The 18,067-nt window shown below is 39.7% G+C and overlaps 2 protein-coding genes across 4 annotated transcripts in view; one reads left to right on the top strand and one right to left on the bottom strand.

Moving 5' to 3' along the window:
* SHPRH (SNF2 histone linker PHD RING helicase) overlaps positions 1–18,067 on the bottom strand; it is a 1,098,091-nt gene that overhangs the window by 817,188 nt on the left and 262,836 nt on the right. The window lies entirely within an intron of this gene.
* The window catches only part of ADGB (androglobin), a 217,489-nt gene that overhangs the window by 189,743 nt on the left and 9,679 nt on the right, over positions 1–18,067 (top strand). For all 3 annotated transcript variants that reach the window (XM_050949423.1, XM_050949422.1, XM_050949424.1), the window contains 3 exons: positions 9,913–10,100; positions 12,502–12,657; positions 13,852–13,960. In XM_050949423.1, coding sequence (XP_050805380.1) covers positions 9,913–10,100; positions 12,502–12,657; positions 13,852–13,960 — 453 coding nt within the window. The remainder of the gene's footprint in view (positions 1–9,912; positions 10,101–12,501; positions 12,658–13,851; positions 13,961–18,067) is intronic.

The raw sequence follows: 18,067 nt of genomic DNA, 5'->3' as shown, positions 1-18,067 counted from the left end.
CTAAGCCTCTTTCAGCATTACTTCTTTCCAGTTTCTACCTCTTATTGGATAGCTCTGTTTCAGGTTATTTTCTGGGGTGCAGTCCAGACCAGTGAGGGGCTGTGTCACCCCTGCCCTGCAACTTTGGGTGCCTCACAATGCTTTGCTGTTGTAGCTTCCAGCTTGGGTTGCTCACAAACAGCCTGCTAGCATGCAGGTCACACTATGAGTGTCTGTGCATAGTTACAGCTCTGGTCCAGCAGTTCTGACCCCACCAGCCTGTCAGCAAACACCAGACATGCTTTGGCTTTCACTGGCCTTGGTTTTCACATGAGGGTCCCAACACACTCCCAGTCTTGGATTTCCCCCCAAAATCATCTGTGTTCTGCACTGTCCAGCCCTCTCCTGAACAGTCTAGATGTATTAGATCCATTGCCCCTCTAAGAGGTCAATATACAACAAATTGCCACTTTAAATGAAATTACCCACACAGCTCACAACACTGGATTGGTTTTGTTTTAAAAAATGAAACAAATTTAACTACAAAGAGGGAGATTTTAAGTGACTACAACAGGGCCACCCAGAGGATTCAGAGGGCCTGGGGTCTTTGGCGGCAGCCCTGGACTACAACAAGTAATGAAGCATTAAAGTCAGAAATGGTTACAAGAAAAATAAAGACAGAATACTTTCTAAACTTAACAAATTAGACTTGATTCAAGGTGAAGTCCTTTATCACATGTTTCTAGTAACGTTAGGGACAAAATTCTCAGGCCAGGATCTGCTCTCAAAGTCTAACAGATATTTCTTTTGTCTTTTTAGATAAAAAGAGAGAGATGGATAGGATGAGAGAACTTGGGGTGTTTTTGCCCCTTACTTTTATAGTTCAGTCACCCTTTGAAGTCTATTTTCCCGACAGTGACCCCTAGATAAAGTTCTTTCCAGTCCAGAGCAAGGAGATATGGCATCTTATGGGGAGAGGAGTTATGCTGTTTTATTTTTTACTAAGACGCAGATTATCTTTGCCTTCCTTCTTCCCCCTGTCACTGCCTGAGGCCTCTGTTTACAGCTTATATGCAAACACACATCCCTTTGTTTAAGACAGGTCTGCCTGACCAGTTCTACCTAACTGGGGCTACCTGAGTTTGAACATTTGTCTTTAACATCATACAGGGGGATTTCATAACTTTACACATAATGTTGCTACATACATTTATCCATGATATTATTAACCAGCTAGTTGTTAGTTTTCAAATGATACCTCACAAGGCATATTTTGTACAAGGGTTATTACAGTAGTGTGTAGGGTGTGAATACAGGGGTGCATTCGGTCACTCTATGAGCTTACATTCTCTCAACTTGATTCTCATTTGTTGTAGTCTTTATTGCTATTGTTTGTGTTACAGCAATGCTCAGATGCGCTGTTCAGGATCAGAGCCCCATTGTGCTAGGCCCTGTGCAAACATAGAAGTAAAAATATTCTTTATTCAAAAGAAATTACAATTTGCAACAAGGAGCAATAGGCTGGGGCGGGGACTGATCATCAATCTGATAATAGACCCATATGTCCATATACACAGATTTTTTTTTTTGCAGTTACACCATGCAATATGTACATTCCCCACCTGCTTCTCAGTAGCCTGTCCCATAGCTATTGAAAAATTGGCCAGTTATTTTCAGTCAATGAAACAGAGCTGGGCCTTACAAAATAATTAAGTGAGGGCATTCCTTTTGTAAGGGGCAAATTGAAGAAAACAAAAAGCTGTTAGTAGGCAGAGCTTCCAGAAAGTGGGAGAGGATCTACTGAAAGTGATGCTGAAGAAGTGGTCAGGGAAGCAGCAAGAGAATCAAGGGAGGACAGTAACAAACCCAAATAAAGACTATATTAGTAAGGAAGGAGTAACTGACAGTGACAAAGGCATTAGAGAGGTCAAGGAGGATAAAGAAGGAGAACTAGGCTCTGAGATGTAGTCAAGAAAGGGTAAAAAATGAGCTGGGTGGAGATCGAGGGTGGAGGCAGAAAATAAGCATTTGAGCAAAGATAAAAGGGAAAGGGACAGTAGTTGAAAAGGGAGCTATTCCCATGTTTCTAATCTCTCCGGCTCCCTTTGGCGATTTGGTGTTGTGTGTGAATTTCATTAACATGCTGTTGATCCCCTCTTCCAGATCATCATTGAGTTGTTGAATAAAATCAGACAACATCGATCCCTGCAGTAATCCCACAAGGCTCTTTCCCCAACTGAATAAATTGCCGTATGTCATGAGTGCTGAAGTTCCACCAGTCAGTTTTCAATCCATGTTACAGAGAGGGATTTTGTGAGATGCTTTACTGAAATATAAACATAGCATATCTACCACATTCTGATCTTCCAGCAATTTGTTTGCTATATACTCACACAATCAAATTTGTTTAGCAAGATTTGATCTTTATATATTCATGCTGATTATTGCCCATTGCTATATTACCTTCTAGATGTTTCTTTTATTATTGGTTTCACTATTATATTGGTGACTGATGTTGGCTTTATCAGATGGTAATTGATAGCATCCCTCTTTTTAAAGATTATTATAACATTCACTTTTTTCAGTCTTCTTGTAGCCTTCCTGATCCTCCAGGACTATTCCAAAATAATTTGTAGTAGTTCAATACAGTTTTTAAGCAATTGTGTTAATATTTGAGGACGTAAATCATTTAGACTAGTTGATTTGTATATATTCACATTTTCTAACCTTTCCCTTAGCCATTCTTTGCCAATAATTAATTACGCTTTTAACATGGACTGGTTTAGTCCCTAGTTGACTGAACTTCTTTTCTTCATTTCTCTTTTAAAGCCATATTTTTAAAAGATTTTAAATCCATCACTAAATATTAAAAAAGCAGTTTTTCTGTATAGGGCCTGATCTTGCACCATTGAAGTTAATGGGAGTGGTGTCATTGATTTCACTGAGAGCAGGAAGGAGTCCATGAGGAAGAGATAAGAGAGCCTTTAGAAGGGATTTTTATTAACAAAGGGCCTGCTGGCACATTTTTATTAACAAAGGGCTTCCTCACAAGAGTAGTGCTTGCCACATTGGGCTCAATGCAAACATTTTAGACTGGTGAGTGATGCAGAGTATCCTTGTATAAGGGCTTCATTTTAAGGGCTAAGAAAGATTACTCTGTGCCCTAATACTATCTGTCTTCCAAGATAACCCAGTTACATTGAACTTTAAACTCACAAGACATATCTGAAAATAAGGTACATTTTAAAGTTCTGGAAAATTAAATTAATGCTAATATTTAGTATATGAACAAATGTTACTACTAATAGTAATATTTTATCTGGTCAGTTTTGTATAGATTGTATGAAAATACTTAAAATACAGTATGCATATTTGGAACAGAACGGCACCGAATATTCTAAACCTCTTTCTGAATGTGGCTCTACCATCCTGGGCTCCCCTGTGATGTAACAGACTATGTCATTTTTCAGAGCGATGGATCGTGCCAAGAGGCTTCATAACAAAATTTAAAGTGAACATTGATTTTCAAACACGAGTCATAGATATGGCAATATTGGTATATAACAAAGAAGGACTCTCTCACCATGGGAATTTTAAGAAAACTGCATTGAGCAAGACGGAAAATTCTTGTAACAAGCCTTCATGGTTTCTGTTGGTACTTTTTAATATAAGACAACAGTGCCATCTGCAGTCGATTTTTGTACTTGAATTAACCTGTCAGGACAGGAACATGTTGTTCTTTGTTCTTCTTTTAAATTAACATTTGCATTTGTCTGAGAGTTTTCTTTTTTTTTAAATAATTCATCTTTTAGATGAAGACCAGTAGTTCTCACATGGTCTATAAATTATTGTTTCACAAATGTTTAGGTGAAAGTCAGTTATTTGCACACAGTTGTCATTTGTGTTTTGTAAAGTGCTACATATATGCCTAGTGCTACTGTAGATAAATACACCTCTACCCTGATATAACGCTGTCCTCGGGAGCCAAAAAATCATTCTGCGTTATAGGTGAAACCGCGTTATATGGAACTTGCTTTGATCCGCCGGAGTGCGCAGTCCCGTCCCCCCAGAGCACTGCTTTACCATGTTATATCCGAATTCATGTTATATCGGGGTAGAGGTGTAATAGTAATATCCACGAGATGTGCCTGAGCTACTAAATATTAATCTGCATTACAACCCCCTCAAAGTTCAGAGCTGTTTGGATTCAGGGTTTGGGTTCAGCCCAAAAGCTGTATAAGATGGGTGAATCCTAGTACCGGATTTTAAATCTGAATCCAGGTTGCAGGTGAAAACCAACATCTTGCCCAAAATTTTGAATTCCATTGATTAATTTTTGCTGTTTTTTCTTTTCTTTCTTAAAATTCCTTAGAGCTGCTGTTTGGCAGTATTTTATTTTATTTTTTTTTAGTGATGAGGACTGAGGGAAAATAGCAAATACTATCTCGACCATAATACACCTCTACCTCGATATAACACGACCTGATATAACATGAATTCGGATATAAAGCAGTAAAGCAGTGCTCGGGAGGAAGGGAGGGCTGCACACTCCAGTGGATCAGAGCAAGTTCCATATAACGTAGTTCCACCTTTAACGCAGTAAGATTTTTTGGCTCCTGAGGACAGCGTTATATCGAGGTAGAGGTGTAATAGGTTGGTTGTTATACATGCTATATCAGGAAATGTCTGTATTGTATAGAAGATATTGCTATAAAGAACGTTATTTAGATTGCAAAGTCAAGTACTTGAACATTAGGAAATACCAAATTTTTAATTGCCTGTGCAACCTTTAATTCTGCTCCCTGTATGGCCATCCTGTGCACTGAATGAGTGAAACATTAGTGGGTGATCATGTAATTATAGACTGGATTATAATTCATAGCATAAGGAGGGCAAATTAAAATTGCATGGGCAGCTCTACATCTGGCATTTTCTAACTTTCAAGTGCTTTGCAACCCAAATAAAATTTTTATTATAGTTTTTGTGTGACCAGAATTGTGACTTCCTGTGTTACCCTTCTCAGCCGCAGCAATTGAGAGTTTTGCTGCTGCAAAGCTATGTGTCAGCTCCCTAACACACCAGCTTGTCTGTCCTGCCAGCAAACTCTTCAGGACTCTGCCAGTCCAGACCTTGTCTAACAAGTAACAATCAGTGAACCCCAACTCCTGAGATCTCCAGAGATGATTTTCTGCAGTGTCCAGCCCTATCACTGAACACTTTCAGAGGTTAAGTTAGCTGCTCCCTTAAAGAGACAGTATCCAGCAGCTTATTACCTTAACGTGGGTTAACAAACGCTGTTTTAATCACAGCACTGAATTGGTTTATATTAAAAGTACAAGAAGTTTAATAAACAAAAAGACATAGGTTTCAGTGATTCCAAGTATGAGGAATAAAGTTAGAAAGGGTTACAAGCAAACAAAAGTAAAAATACTCTTCTAAGACTAAAACCTGATTTAGTAAATTGAAGTCTCTTGTTCAAAGAAATGTTTCTTACCTAGTCTCTTTGACACCATAGCTGACCAGACTCTCTGGCCAGGACCCTTCGCAGAGTACTCAGTTCCTTTGCCTCCTCTCTGCTTATCTTTCCAAAATTCATTGATCCTGCTTCAAGAGGAAGGAAGTCTTCCTGGGATGCAGTCGCCATCACCCATCGAGATTAGGTGCTCAACTTTCTCCATTTGCTGTCCTGGTGGCTTTGTTTAGCTTGCGTGTTAATGTGCTTTCCTTGGTCTTTTGTCACACCTAGTCAAACAAGTGGAACCACATTCCTTTGTCTGGAACAGGTGTGGCTTAGGCACTGCTTGCCAAATACATTTTAAGAGCATACTTCCAGCACATATTGATAAAGTCCTTTCTGGATTTACTGTACATACATCACACAAGAATATTAATGATCGGTGGGTTATTAGTTTCCCAGTGATGTATTACTTGCCATCTTTGGGGTATATATCATGATAACAGTATGTCAGCTGGCATTGGGTTGCTCTTAGGGCCACAGATTTTCGTGTGTGTGTGTGTGTGTGTGTTTAAGTTAAAGGTAAAAAAAAATTGTATATGCAACTGTAGCAGCCTCCACCCCTTATCATGAATCATCATCAGGGTCTAACTCCTGAACCTTCAACACTGCAGCATAATCTGCTACTATTTGAGCTGCCAAACTAACATAAACTGACAGTAGGAGAAAGCAGTTTTCCCAGAGTGGGAGGGAAATGGGTCGCTGGGTCCAGGTGCTGGGCTGAAGTCTGGTTAGGGGGAAGTCCTGCCTAGCGCCTCTCTCTCTCTCCCTCCCCCTCCCCTTCCCCTCTGCCCCTGGAGTTGAGGATCCTCCTGACTTGTTTGTTGTCCACGGGGGCCATGAGGTGAGTCTGGGGGAGCGGAATGTGGGGAGCCTGATCCATATATCTCTCCCTGCCTGGGAGATGGGGAAATTTCCTGCCTGGCATGGTGCTCTTTGGGATAAATGGGCCATTGGGGCCATGCACTGGGTTTAGAGGTTTACAGTGAGTAGAGAACCAAGCCCAGTTCTCTTCCCACTCCTCTCTGGCAGCTTCTCTGTGGCAGTTCTCTGGTGCCCCAGTGCAATGGTACTGCTATGGTGGTAGCATGAGCTCAGCCTTGGAATGTTCATTGATTTTTGACAAGCTTCCAGAAATTTCCTGAGGAGTACAAGTGGGAGAAAGGAAATGGCAATTTTTAATACATTCATTCTCAGCCAAATTTGAATATGATTTCATGGGACAAAGAAAAGGCACTGCCATAGCCCAGAGGGGTTACATCTGCTATATTTAACTGGCCTGCTGCAGATAATGGGCATATGAAAGCTGTTCAAAGACAAGGTCACAAAAAACCTTTATATTCTGTCTTCGGTTGTGGGGAAGTCTCCATCACTTGAAATCTTTCAATCAAGATTAGATGTCTTTCCAAAAGAGATGCTCAACCTTAATGAGAGGTTATGGGCTTGTTGGAGGAATCACTTGGTGAAATCCTGTGAAACAGGGGTCAGACTGGATGATGTAATGGACCCTTCTAGCCTTGGCATCTATGAAATGGAAATTTTTATGCAATGTAAATATAGTAGTTGTTACCAGATTCCTCTATTCTCTTTTAGTTAGTGACTGTCAGTTATCAGTATATATTGCATCCAAGCTTCAGGGTTATAAAATGACCATGTTCTGTAATTTAGTATCCTATGATTGCCACAGGATCAGTGAGCTGGAGCCCACTTGTGTCCTTGATGCTTTCCTCCATTGTCTCTCCCTCTTTTTTCCCATCCTATTAGGTTCCACTTCAGCAGAGTACTTAAGCACTTGTCTAATTTTAACCATGTAAGTAGACCCACTGAAGTCAGTGGGACTGGGCACTTGCTTAAAGTTAGGCAGGTATTTAAGCCCTGACTGACTCAGGGTCTTAAGGGACCAGTTGCTGTACCCAGTGCAAGAGCAGGAGAACTAAAACTGGTTTTACACTACCTCTGTAACTCCCCAGTTCTGAAGCTAGCCAGGTTCTGAGCCATTCTTGCAGCCATTGGATCACTCTGGAGCACAACATAACAGAACCCAGCCATGTCCTGTTTAACCTTTACACCAAAAGTTTGGGGGGCAGGAGTTGACGTAGAATTGCTTGTGCCAGCCCTGTGCCACCCAGGGATTCCTTCTTACAGGGTGTTAGAAAGACCAGATTTACAGCCTCTTTCCACCCCTGGAACAATGCAAAGGGACTGTAGCTGGTCCAAGAATCTGGCTCAGACTTTTCAGCTTTAGTTTTTAGTTAGGTGGAGGTGCTTATTTAAAAATATGGGAAATTCATATATTAGGTTCTACAAAGCATCCCCAGTAGCGATCTCTCGGCTGCCCATCACTGATGTCAACACACTAAAATTCAGAACCCTTCAAGGTCTTTAAAGAAGTCAGCAAAAACTTGCAGCATCCCAGAATGCAGATGACTGTATCAAGCATCATTTACCTAATGGCACTGCCTGTCTCTAATGTATTCAGATAAATATAAACTTTTTATATATAAATATTTTATCTTTAAATGTTAATAATTCACAGAACAGTGCACATGCCCCAGCTTGATTTATTGTGGTAATATGCTATGGTAATAGGAAATTAAATAGAAAGTCATTAATGTAACGATATTGTAACTTCAAGTTATATCATCAATATTTATTTCATACTAGCATTACTTCTAGAGTTTTTATTTGCAATATTTACAGTAACTGCTTTAATTTTTGCTTTCATTTGTTAATATATGCTTCAGCGATCTTGAGTCAATTTAAGCTTAGCACTGCAGTGCCATCATATATTATTTAAATCTAGTATGAGAAGACATTTTTCTACATAATAAAAATAATATTTCAGAGTGTATGCATTTCTCTGTTGTTTACTTATCATTTTATAGTCCCACATATCACACAGAAGGAGACTGCAACAATCTTTCCACCGGCTTCAGTGGGCTTTGGATCTGACCCCATGGCAGGATGGCTTGCACTCAGTTGAAGGGGTGTGGGAGCATAGTTATGGCACTGCATTTGTCATTAAGGGCTTGTTTAAATGAGGGATAATGCACACACTCTGAAGGGTGTGATTTCCAAAGTGCACTGAAGTGTTGAGCATTACTTGGTCTGCGTAGACCCTGCTGGTGCACACTGAGGGTTCCCTAGTGCACCTTAATATAGCTTTGTTGAAACAGTACTATGTAAAGCACACTGGGGAACCTTTAGTGAGCTCCCACAGGGTCTACACTTACCAATTGATGAGCAACATGTTAGCGCACTTTAGGAATCACACCCATGTAGTGTGCATACTCTACTATGTAGACAATCCCTAAGAAAGGGGGATTTGTAACAAAAAATATTTCAAGGAATATTGATTGACAGGCTATAAAATAATTACATTTTCTTTACACTCCACCAATCCCCATTTCCCAAATCTGCCATTTTAACCAAAGCTAAATGTTCAACATAATCTTTCTATATATTTCAAGGCATATGAAGTGCTGATAAGATTCAGATTTCCAATTCAAAGCTTTTTAGGTCTCTGAGACACTTGGAGATCTAGCCCATTGTTCAGTTCAACACATAAACTGTGTGTGCTATTTCAGGTTTCTATATTTTTCCTTTTTAAAAACAAGAATGTTTAATGTAAAAACATCTGTTAATGCACACATAGCTAAGGGAAGATACCTTGGGAATTTCAGTTCTGATTTTCTCAGCATCTTTTACTCTGACACATTTCCACATACAACACATAAATATTATGGTGCATACAGTAATACAAAATATGTTGGGATTGACATCAGAGCCATGACTTTGAATTTTCCGACTTTAGTGTATATGAAATTCTTTAAAATGTTTCTTAACCATTGCAATATTTTGCTTTCCCTCTCCGCTGTGTTTCCCATTTCACTCTCCATGCTTGTGGACAATAAGAGGTGTAGCTTTACCCCACTCTGCCCACATTCACCCAGTACTGTGGCCAGCAAAGCACAGCTGATGTATCAGGTGATATATGCTGCACCAAGTATTGGGCTGACATAGGTGACATTCATCTTTGAACATGGTGGGGAACCAAGAGGGAGAGTGTAGTTTTCTGAGTCACAGTTTAATTTCTGGGCTGCTCCTGGATCAGTGAAACAATGCACTGCCCTGTACACAGTGAGGTACTATTTAAGACAAATAAGGATATCAGAATCTGGCCCTTTCTAAGCCAAGTATTAAAGTTTTTCTTGCCCTAAGACTATTTTTCTCTTTTTTCTGCCAAACAGTGCTAGTTCAGTGCTTAATATCACAAAATCATTAACTGGCTTCTCTTTTTCTTTTTGTATCATTGAATGGCTTTTCTGTTCCATCCTGGATATAATGTGGGGACATTTGTTCGCTGTTGGCAATGGTGTTATATAATTCACGTAATCCTCTCAACGATATATGGATAGCACATGGTGAGAAACATGATGAACCCACTGCAGCAGTAAACCAGGATGGTTATAGCAATTTTGAAGGGCCAAAATCTGCAAGCTCTCCTAAAACAACTAGAAAAACAAAAGATAAAGCGACTGAGAAGGCAGAAAAAGACAAGTCCAGTAAAGATAAAACAGCGTCTGCATCTAGACCGGAATCTCAGGTAAGAATAAATCCAGGAAGCCTGTAAATAAAGTCTATGTGCAACTCCAGCATTTCCTAGATGTTCTTTGGCACAATATTGTATTAACTTTCCCTCACTTGGTGGTTCCATATTTACAAATAAACTGTATCCTCATACAGGATGTAAAAGTGCTTACAGGCAGCTAAACCAGAATAACCAGGAATACATATATTCCTCTATGCCATGCTTTGTCTCCTTCCTAAATATGTAGAAATGTTGGACTATATATGTACAATATGTTCATCTTGTGTTATATGATTGATGTATTTGTTTGGTCACAACAATATCATTTCGGAGACAAACTACACCCAGCCCCTTTTGGAGATCCAGCCTCACTTACATGAAAGATATGTTGATTTCATGACTTGCACTTCAGGGGAATTCCTGGCCCTAGTACACAGCCTAAGCAGCTATGCAGTACTCGGGATTTCTACAGGGGCCCAAGGATGAAAAAAGGAGTCTTTCCACCACATCCAGCCTCAGGTCTGAAGTAGCTTCAGTGTTTGTTACAACCCTCCTATCAGGCAGCAAGAGTGGAGTGGCTGGTGGAGCCACTTAATGGTAGATCTGCAGGCATTACCCTGCCCACCAACTCCCCGCTTCAGAGGTAGCACAATCTGAGGGTTCTGTGGCATGCAAGCGGTGTTCATCCCCTGCCCACATCCTGCCTGCTCATGTGATCCTCCCTTGGCCATAGGTAGGTAGGCAGGATTTGTTCCTCGTGCAAAAGAGCAGAACACCAGTACGTCAACTATCTGGTGCAAGGCTGCTGTCAGCCTTTCAGATCTACAGTATACTCCTACTTTAAGGGACCCATGATGCAGAGCTGAGAGAAGAATTTGACCATTATAGTGCATCCCTTTTATTTTGAAAATTTGATGTTTTGCTCACAAAACGGACAATGTTCTGATAACTGAAACACTCCTGTAAAATCCCCTCGTGAACACACACACTGCAGCAACATGTCACCTTTTACTTCCATCCTACAAAGGGCTCTCTGAACAGTCAGGATACGTGCAGAAAGGAGGCGGGCATGTCATTTCCCATTCCCAGCAGAGCTGATGGTAGAAATCTAACACAATCAGAGGCTGTGATTAGTGTCAAAGGTTGATCAGTTTGTGGAAACCTTCAGATCTTTCAAAACGTGTTTTTAAATTGCTCCAAGTGCTAATTTCTTTTGTTTCTAAAAACTTTCATAATTTCTTAAAATTCAAAAATATGTATAGTAAAAACATTTTAAATGACAATAAGATTGGTGCAAACTGACAAAAGCCAGCTTACACCCATGGAACTGTATTGACTTCATTGGAGCTACCGCCCATATACACAGGTAAGTAAGAGCAGAATCATGTCCAGTAAATTCCAGATGAACGAGGAGCCAAGTCATTTAAAATGGAGTGAGGGGCACATGCAAAGATCAACCATTTTTAGCATGCCATCTTTACTGAATGGTCTAATTGGCCTTTATGGATTGCAGATAGACTAATTCCCAAAGAGGGAAACCAATGATCATTCATCCTTTGGTAGTATCATTTTAATTTTAATCATCCTTCTGTGGGAATCCCATAGGAGGAAGTTAAAGTGGAGGATGTCTTCATGAGGTTTTCATGCAGAATTTCTCCCTAATTGTTCTGGGAGGCCTCTTCATATACCTACAGCTTCCTTGTGATTCACATGGGAGAGATTGGGGACATCCATGCTAACTATGGGATGCATCTTTAGCATTGTCCTCTGATCCTTGGCAGTACAGCTTCAATGAAGCCACACTGTCAGGGCTTCTGCAACTGGAGATGTTGTCCTCAGAAAATCAGTAGAACCTCTGATTGTGTTAGATTTCTACCATCAGTCTGCTGGGAATGGGAAAAGACACGCCCACCTCCTCTCTGCATGTATTCTGACTGTTCAGAGAGCAATTTGTAGGGTGTAGGCAAAAGGTGACATTTGCTACAGACGTGGCTGAGACTCTTTCTATTCGAAAGGAGCTCTGCACCTGAACCGATCAGGCACAATTGGCTTCTTAGGCAGAAAATTACCATCCTTTTCCAAAATGATTATTTCATTGGTAAGTTAGTGTCAGTGAGATACATTTATTTTTAACATTGATGTGCTTGAAATGGAATAAGAGAACTTTCATGATGATTTAATTCCAGCCATCTGGTGTGCAGCCACTCCCTACTGAGTGTGGGCACACCCATGAACATCAGAGGGTGGCATTAATAAAAGAGAGGCTTCCTTTGGCAATCGCTCTAAGCAGTGAATATTGAAAGTGTGCAGGACTCTCAAATAAGTGGGAAGTTATCAAAGAGCAGAAAAAAAGACATAATGAATGTAGACTAACCAATAAGTTTAGTTCACTTGCTTTGTTCCATTCCACCTTCAGCAATCTGATCCAAACAAACCTTACTGGATCTTGCATCTAGTCATTGAACAGAGTGAGGCAGAGGTGCTGGAACTGAAGAAAGACACAGAGAGAGCAGATGAGATCAAAGCCATGAAACAAGCATGGGAGTCTGCAGAACCAGGAAGAGCTATCAAGGTAATCAGAGCTCATCCTATTACAGGTACACTGTGTAAAAAGTCCCAAGGGTGGTTTGTGTCAGAACAGTGCCAATTGGGAGATCTGCATTCACTCCCCAGGAAGAGGGACAGTGTTGCACATTTTAAAGAGTGAGAAGTACTGATGGGAGTGGATTAACAGACTTCAGTGGGGACAAACCTGTAAGGAAATGCTTCATATCCATTACTTGGGTCCTACTCCTGCAATCAGACCCACACAGCTGGATCTTTGCACTTGTGAGCATCTGATTGTGGAAACACGGCCCAAATTTCACAGAGATAGATTTTGAGAAGCTTACTGAGGAAAAACATTGAAGTCAGAGGTAGTTCTTGCCCGAGGAAAGATTTTGGGATTTGGCCCAGAGTAAACAGTATTTTTTATTTATTAGTTTATTATTACTTTTTACTGTTGCTAAACCTAATGAAATGCAAAAACAATTTTTAGAGATTTTTTTTAATTTTCCAAAAAACAGATCATAGTATTCAGAATAAAGTCCAAACTTCTACAGAACCTCTCATTGCTTGCTTGTTAGTGAGTAGCACTTTAAATTCTTGTTTTTGTAAGTGTTCTGTTCTTTATGGTTAACAAAAGGTTGTTTTTACTGTGTAAGTGCTAACAGTTAAACAGCACCAAATCTAAAGGGGAAAGATATTTGTTTAAATATTTATTTTTATTGCTATTTCTTATGTCAGTTCATACGCTGACACAATATGTTATATGATGCCATAACAGGAGGAAAGGCAATGTGTAAAACAGGCTTTGTTTCTCCAAACATATTTGCAGTAACCCAGCACTAGATCTGTCTAAAAATCTCAATTTTTGCTTCCTGCCTCAGGCAGAGTCATAGACAACAGCCTACTGATGCATTGTTTATAGATGATGCAGACAGCATTCATATCATATATGTGGCATATACTGTAGATATTCAGTATGGAAAGACTGTAGTGATAAGAAAGTCAGTCACTTGAGTTTTAACATGTTATTAAAATTGTATTGCATACTCTTCATTTTACTGAACCACAATCATGAAGACTTATTTAGGGGCTCCTGCCCATTCACTTAAGGTGTACTTGACATAAATCGCAGTGTCATATTCCTCATGAATATGGCATGTTAAAACTAAATAACAGATGTTTTAAGAACATATAATGAAAAACTGTTTTTGTTTTCTAGGCTTTTCAGGAACGCATGCACTTCATTAATAAGTGCACACAGAAGGGTTCCACAGAGCCCATGGCTGAGCCTGAAAGTGTCAGTGTTGCACTGGGCCCAGGGGAAGGAGGTATGGGTATAACTTTGCTGCAAAAGAAGTTGTCCTACCTAGAAGAATTCAAATGTAAAGTTATTCAGAAGGAGTAATTACATGGCGGGCAGGAGGTTGCAGAAATGAAAATTCTGTGAATCACTGTAGTACAGACTTTCCCATGATGCATCCTAACATATGGCCCATGTATGTCCTAGCCTGTTTTTTAATACAGACGTGTGATGCTGAGAGATTAAACATCCCATTGTTCATTACTTTTTTGATCAGAACAACTTTTCTCATTAAATGCTGATGGCAAATGGATGACATAGCTCTCATCAAGATTGTTCAGTGCACATTGGGGTTCTAACTAGTAAACATTACAATAGTTATTTATATATGTTCCTTGCAAAAACACACACCCTTTTGAGCTATGTTGATGTTAGAGGTCATAGCTGTAGAAATATTAAAAATGAATTCAGAAGCTGAAATAATCACTATGATTGATTCAAGGACATTACTATCTCTTGATGTTCATTTTCTGTTTTAATGTGATGCTTATGAAAAAGGCCAGACTGACAGTTCTGAAAAGTGAAGTGCTAACCATAGAGCACATACAGCACATACTGTAGCAGCACAAGCTTCTCCACAGACTCTACAAATGCCATCCAACCTTCTGGTAGGGCATATTTCTAGGGGTAGTTCAGTTTTCATTCCCTAACGATCACTGGACTCTGTGGGAATTCCAACAAAGGTAAAATTGTCCTGGTGGTTATTTTGTTGCAGTATCTTTCTGCTAAGAATAGTACTGAGATCAGCCCACCAGAGAGTATGCAGTATCAAATACCAATCTAATTGTAACAACATTGGTCTCTGCGAATGTGGGTGGAATTTAGAAGTATGACTAATATGTGCAAGAATCAAGAATATGCCCACACCCACTCATTAAACTGTTAACACTAATACATTGCCAGATAGGAAAATAATTTTCAACTGTATATTTCAGAGCATAAAGCACAAAAGATCATCACCTAGCCCACCATGTCTTGTGTTTTATATGTACACTGCAATAGCTACTTCTTACATTTTAAATTGAGTTAAATCTGGAATTTTTATTTCCTTGTATATTGGGTTGTAGAACAGAGTCCCCATAATTAATAGTTATCCTCCAGCTGCTTTTAGCATGAGTTCCCCTTATCTGGAGAGCTAGACACCTGATGTCTAGACTTCTCCTACAATATATACAAAATGTTTCTATCTTACTGCTGGCCGTTTAGGTTTGTACAAAAGAGGCAATTTTAAATTTAGCAGTGATTTTCAAACTGAGATACTTGTACCCCTAGGGTTATATGAGCTCTCGTCAGGAGGTATGTGAGAAAAATCCTGTAATGGTGAACTTATCCCTTACAGACCTTTTTTTGTTGTTTTCATAGGTATATTATGACCCTACTTTAGATGGTGGTATGCAGACTTTAGACCCTACTTTAGATGGGGGTACAGACTACATTATTTGGAAAGGGGTATGCAGCCTAAAACGTTTGAAAACCACTGTGTTAAGGAATACACAGTATTGAAAAAATTTTGGGCAGCATTTCCAGCAGATTAACTTTCTGAGTAAAATAGTATCATACTCATTCAGTAAATCAGAAATGTTGATCACATGTTTCATTTATCCTGAACCAGCTGATTATCTACCTTACTTGACACACATTTATTGTTTTTAAAACCACAGCTATATTTCATACTTATAATATAGTTCAACTGTTTTGGGTCTGGAGTGCCCAGAACATGAGTGCAAGATGATCATTTGATTAACAAGGTCACCAACCATGTACTGAATGCCAGAATTTGAACTAAATTGAGCATTTAGGTTCTGATCCAAAGACTCTTGAAGTAAATGGGAGACTTTCCATTGATTTTGATGGGCTTTGGATCAGTCCCTTAAAGAGTGGCAACTGGAAAAAGGGGCCTATGAACATTTTTGTGTGCAGTATCTTTGTAATTGTTTTGTTCTGGAGAATAGTTGTCTGATGAATAGCCTCAAAGGCACTTACAATTCTTCCTTTAGCACCCTTGCTAGACCCCCATGTAGAAGGCTCCTTCACTATTCACATGCTGCATGCACAGTACCATAGGCCAGCTACCACAAATAAGATACAGGAGGCCACAGCCAGCTGATATTTGGGGGGAGTGGCTGTCCTGGTAAAGTCCATCTACCATGACATTTGCGTGGGATAAGGAAAAGAAGGTGGTATAGTTCTTGTACACAAGGCTAGATTAAGGCATAAGCACTGTAGACCTGGGCCTAGGGTCACAGCTCCTGAAGTCATGGTAAGCCATCAGGAATTCAGCTTTAATTTTTGTAAAAGTTATGTTTCTAGCCCTCATGCTTGCAAAGAAAAACTTGAAATGGGAATCAAGTGTAACTGATGTAGTATCACTTGCCTGACTCTGCAGACAGCCTGCGTAATAGCTCTCTGAGACATACGAAGTGAGACACGAACTCTCTGACAGACAGGAACATCTTAATGGGTTGTTGACTTGAAACCCAGTGCTCTCCAGGGCGCTCCCCAACACTACCCCAGCAGAGGACCGTGGGCTAGGAGGGGAAGAGACCCTCCTTTCTTCCATCCTGTCTTGGCTCTTCTGGGCTAGTGATGGAAGAGGCCTCCCCATGCTGCTCTAGTGGGTAGTAGCTGAGGCCTCCAGGACAGACCTCAGTCCTTTTTAAAACAGAGACTAGTGATCCAGGGAGGGGAGAGTCCCAGTGTGACCGAAGAGAAGCGATGGTCCCCACCCAACAATATCCCAGGCCAGACTCTTGTGTAGGTGTCTTCTCCTTCGCACTCAGGAAAGGGCCACAAGGGATCCAACATTAAGCCAATTTGACCCTGTATGTATTTAAGATTAAAAATTCAAAGGCTAAAAAAGACATCAGCAATAAATGAAAATGTTGTCCTCCCTGCCTGATGTACACGGGAGAGCAAGAACAGTGAAGCTTTTTGAGTAAATTAAACTCTAATCAAACCAAAACAATCTTGACTCATTTAATCCCATTGTCACAGAATGACATAGTGTAATGCACAAATTGTGTAATAAAAAACACAACTGATGTCAACCTGAGGGAAAGTTGGAGCTGTAAAGAGATGAAGCATTGAACACGTATAGATTTTGAAATATCCTGTTTAAATTCTTGAGTTTTATTCAAAGTACTATATGAGCAGTTCTGTGAATTCTATTTCCCTCCCCCCCTTAACAGGAACTTAGAGTCAAGAAATCAGAATGGAAAATAGGGAGTTTAGATATGCTGACTTTGTGATTTGCTTTAGATATGTCCATTTAGCGATTAGATTTCAGTAGTGATTTGGGCCTTCAATTTAATTAAATTTTATTTCTTGCTATTTATTAATTGAGTTTGTCATTATACCCATATATGCAATTTAGGAGGATTGTGTAGCAGGTAAGAGCAATTTTCTTAACAGCAATGAATATGCATATAGCTTTTCATATGAAGCATTTCAAAACTCTTTTTAAAAATTAACTTGAAACAGCTACAGACACTTATCTGCAAATACTGACACAAATGCTTCCAGCCTCGGAGTAAAATCTTTTAATGCTCAAGCACTATCTTTCTTGTTGCTGGGGAGAAAATTCCAATAATATCTTTAAAAGCCTCTTGTTGGTTGCTGAATTAAATAAAGGAACCAGATAATTTCATAGAAACAAACTGTAGTGAACACCATTACATCTTGAAATTTACCCGAGTACTTGTATTCAAATTTACCACAGCTTTTGCAGCATTTTGTAGTCAAAGTAAAAGGACTACAGCAAATACCACAGTGTAGGGTTTATACCAGGGGTCAGCAACCTTTTAGAAGTGGTGTGCCGAGTCTTCATTTATTCACTCTAATTTAAGGTTTTGCGTGCCAGTAATACATTTTCACATTTTTAGAAGGTCTCTTTCTCTAAGTCTATAATATATAACTAAACTATTGTTGTATGTAAAGTAAATAAGGTTTTTAAAATGTTTAAGAAGCTTCATTTAAAATTAAATTAAAATGCATATCCCCTCTGACCAGTGGCCAGGATCCAGGCAGTGTGAGTGCCACTGAAAATCAGCTCCTGTGCCGCCTTCGGCATCCATGC

The sequence above is a fragment of the Gopherus flavomarginatus genome, chromosome 4 (assembly GCF_025201925.1).
Source record: "Gopherus flavomarginatus isolate rGopFla2 chromosome 4, rGopFla2.mat.asm, whole genome shotgun sequence".
Taxonomy (NCBI): Eukaryota; Metazoa; Chordata; order Testudines; family Testudinidae; genus Gopherus; species Gopherus flavomarginatus.
This window is presented reverse-complemented; position numbering and strand designations above follow the sequence as displayed.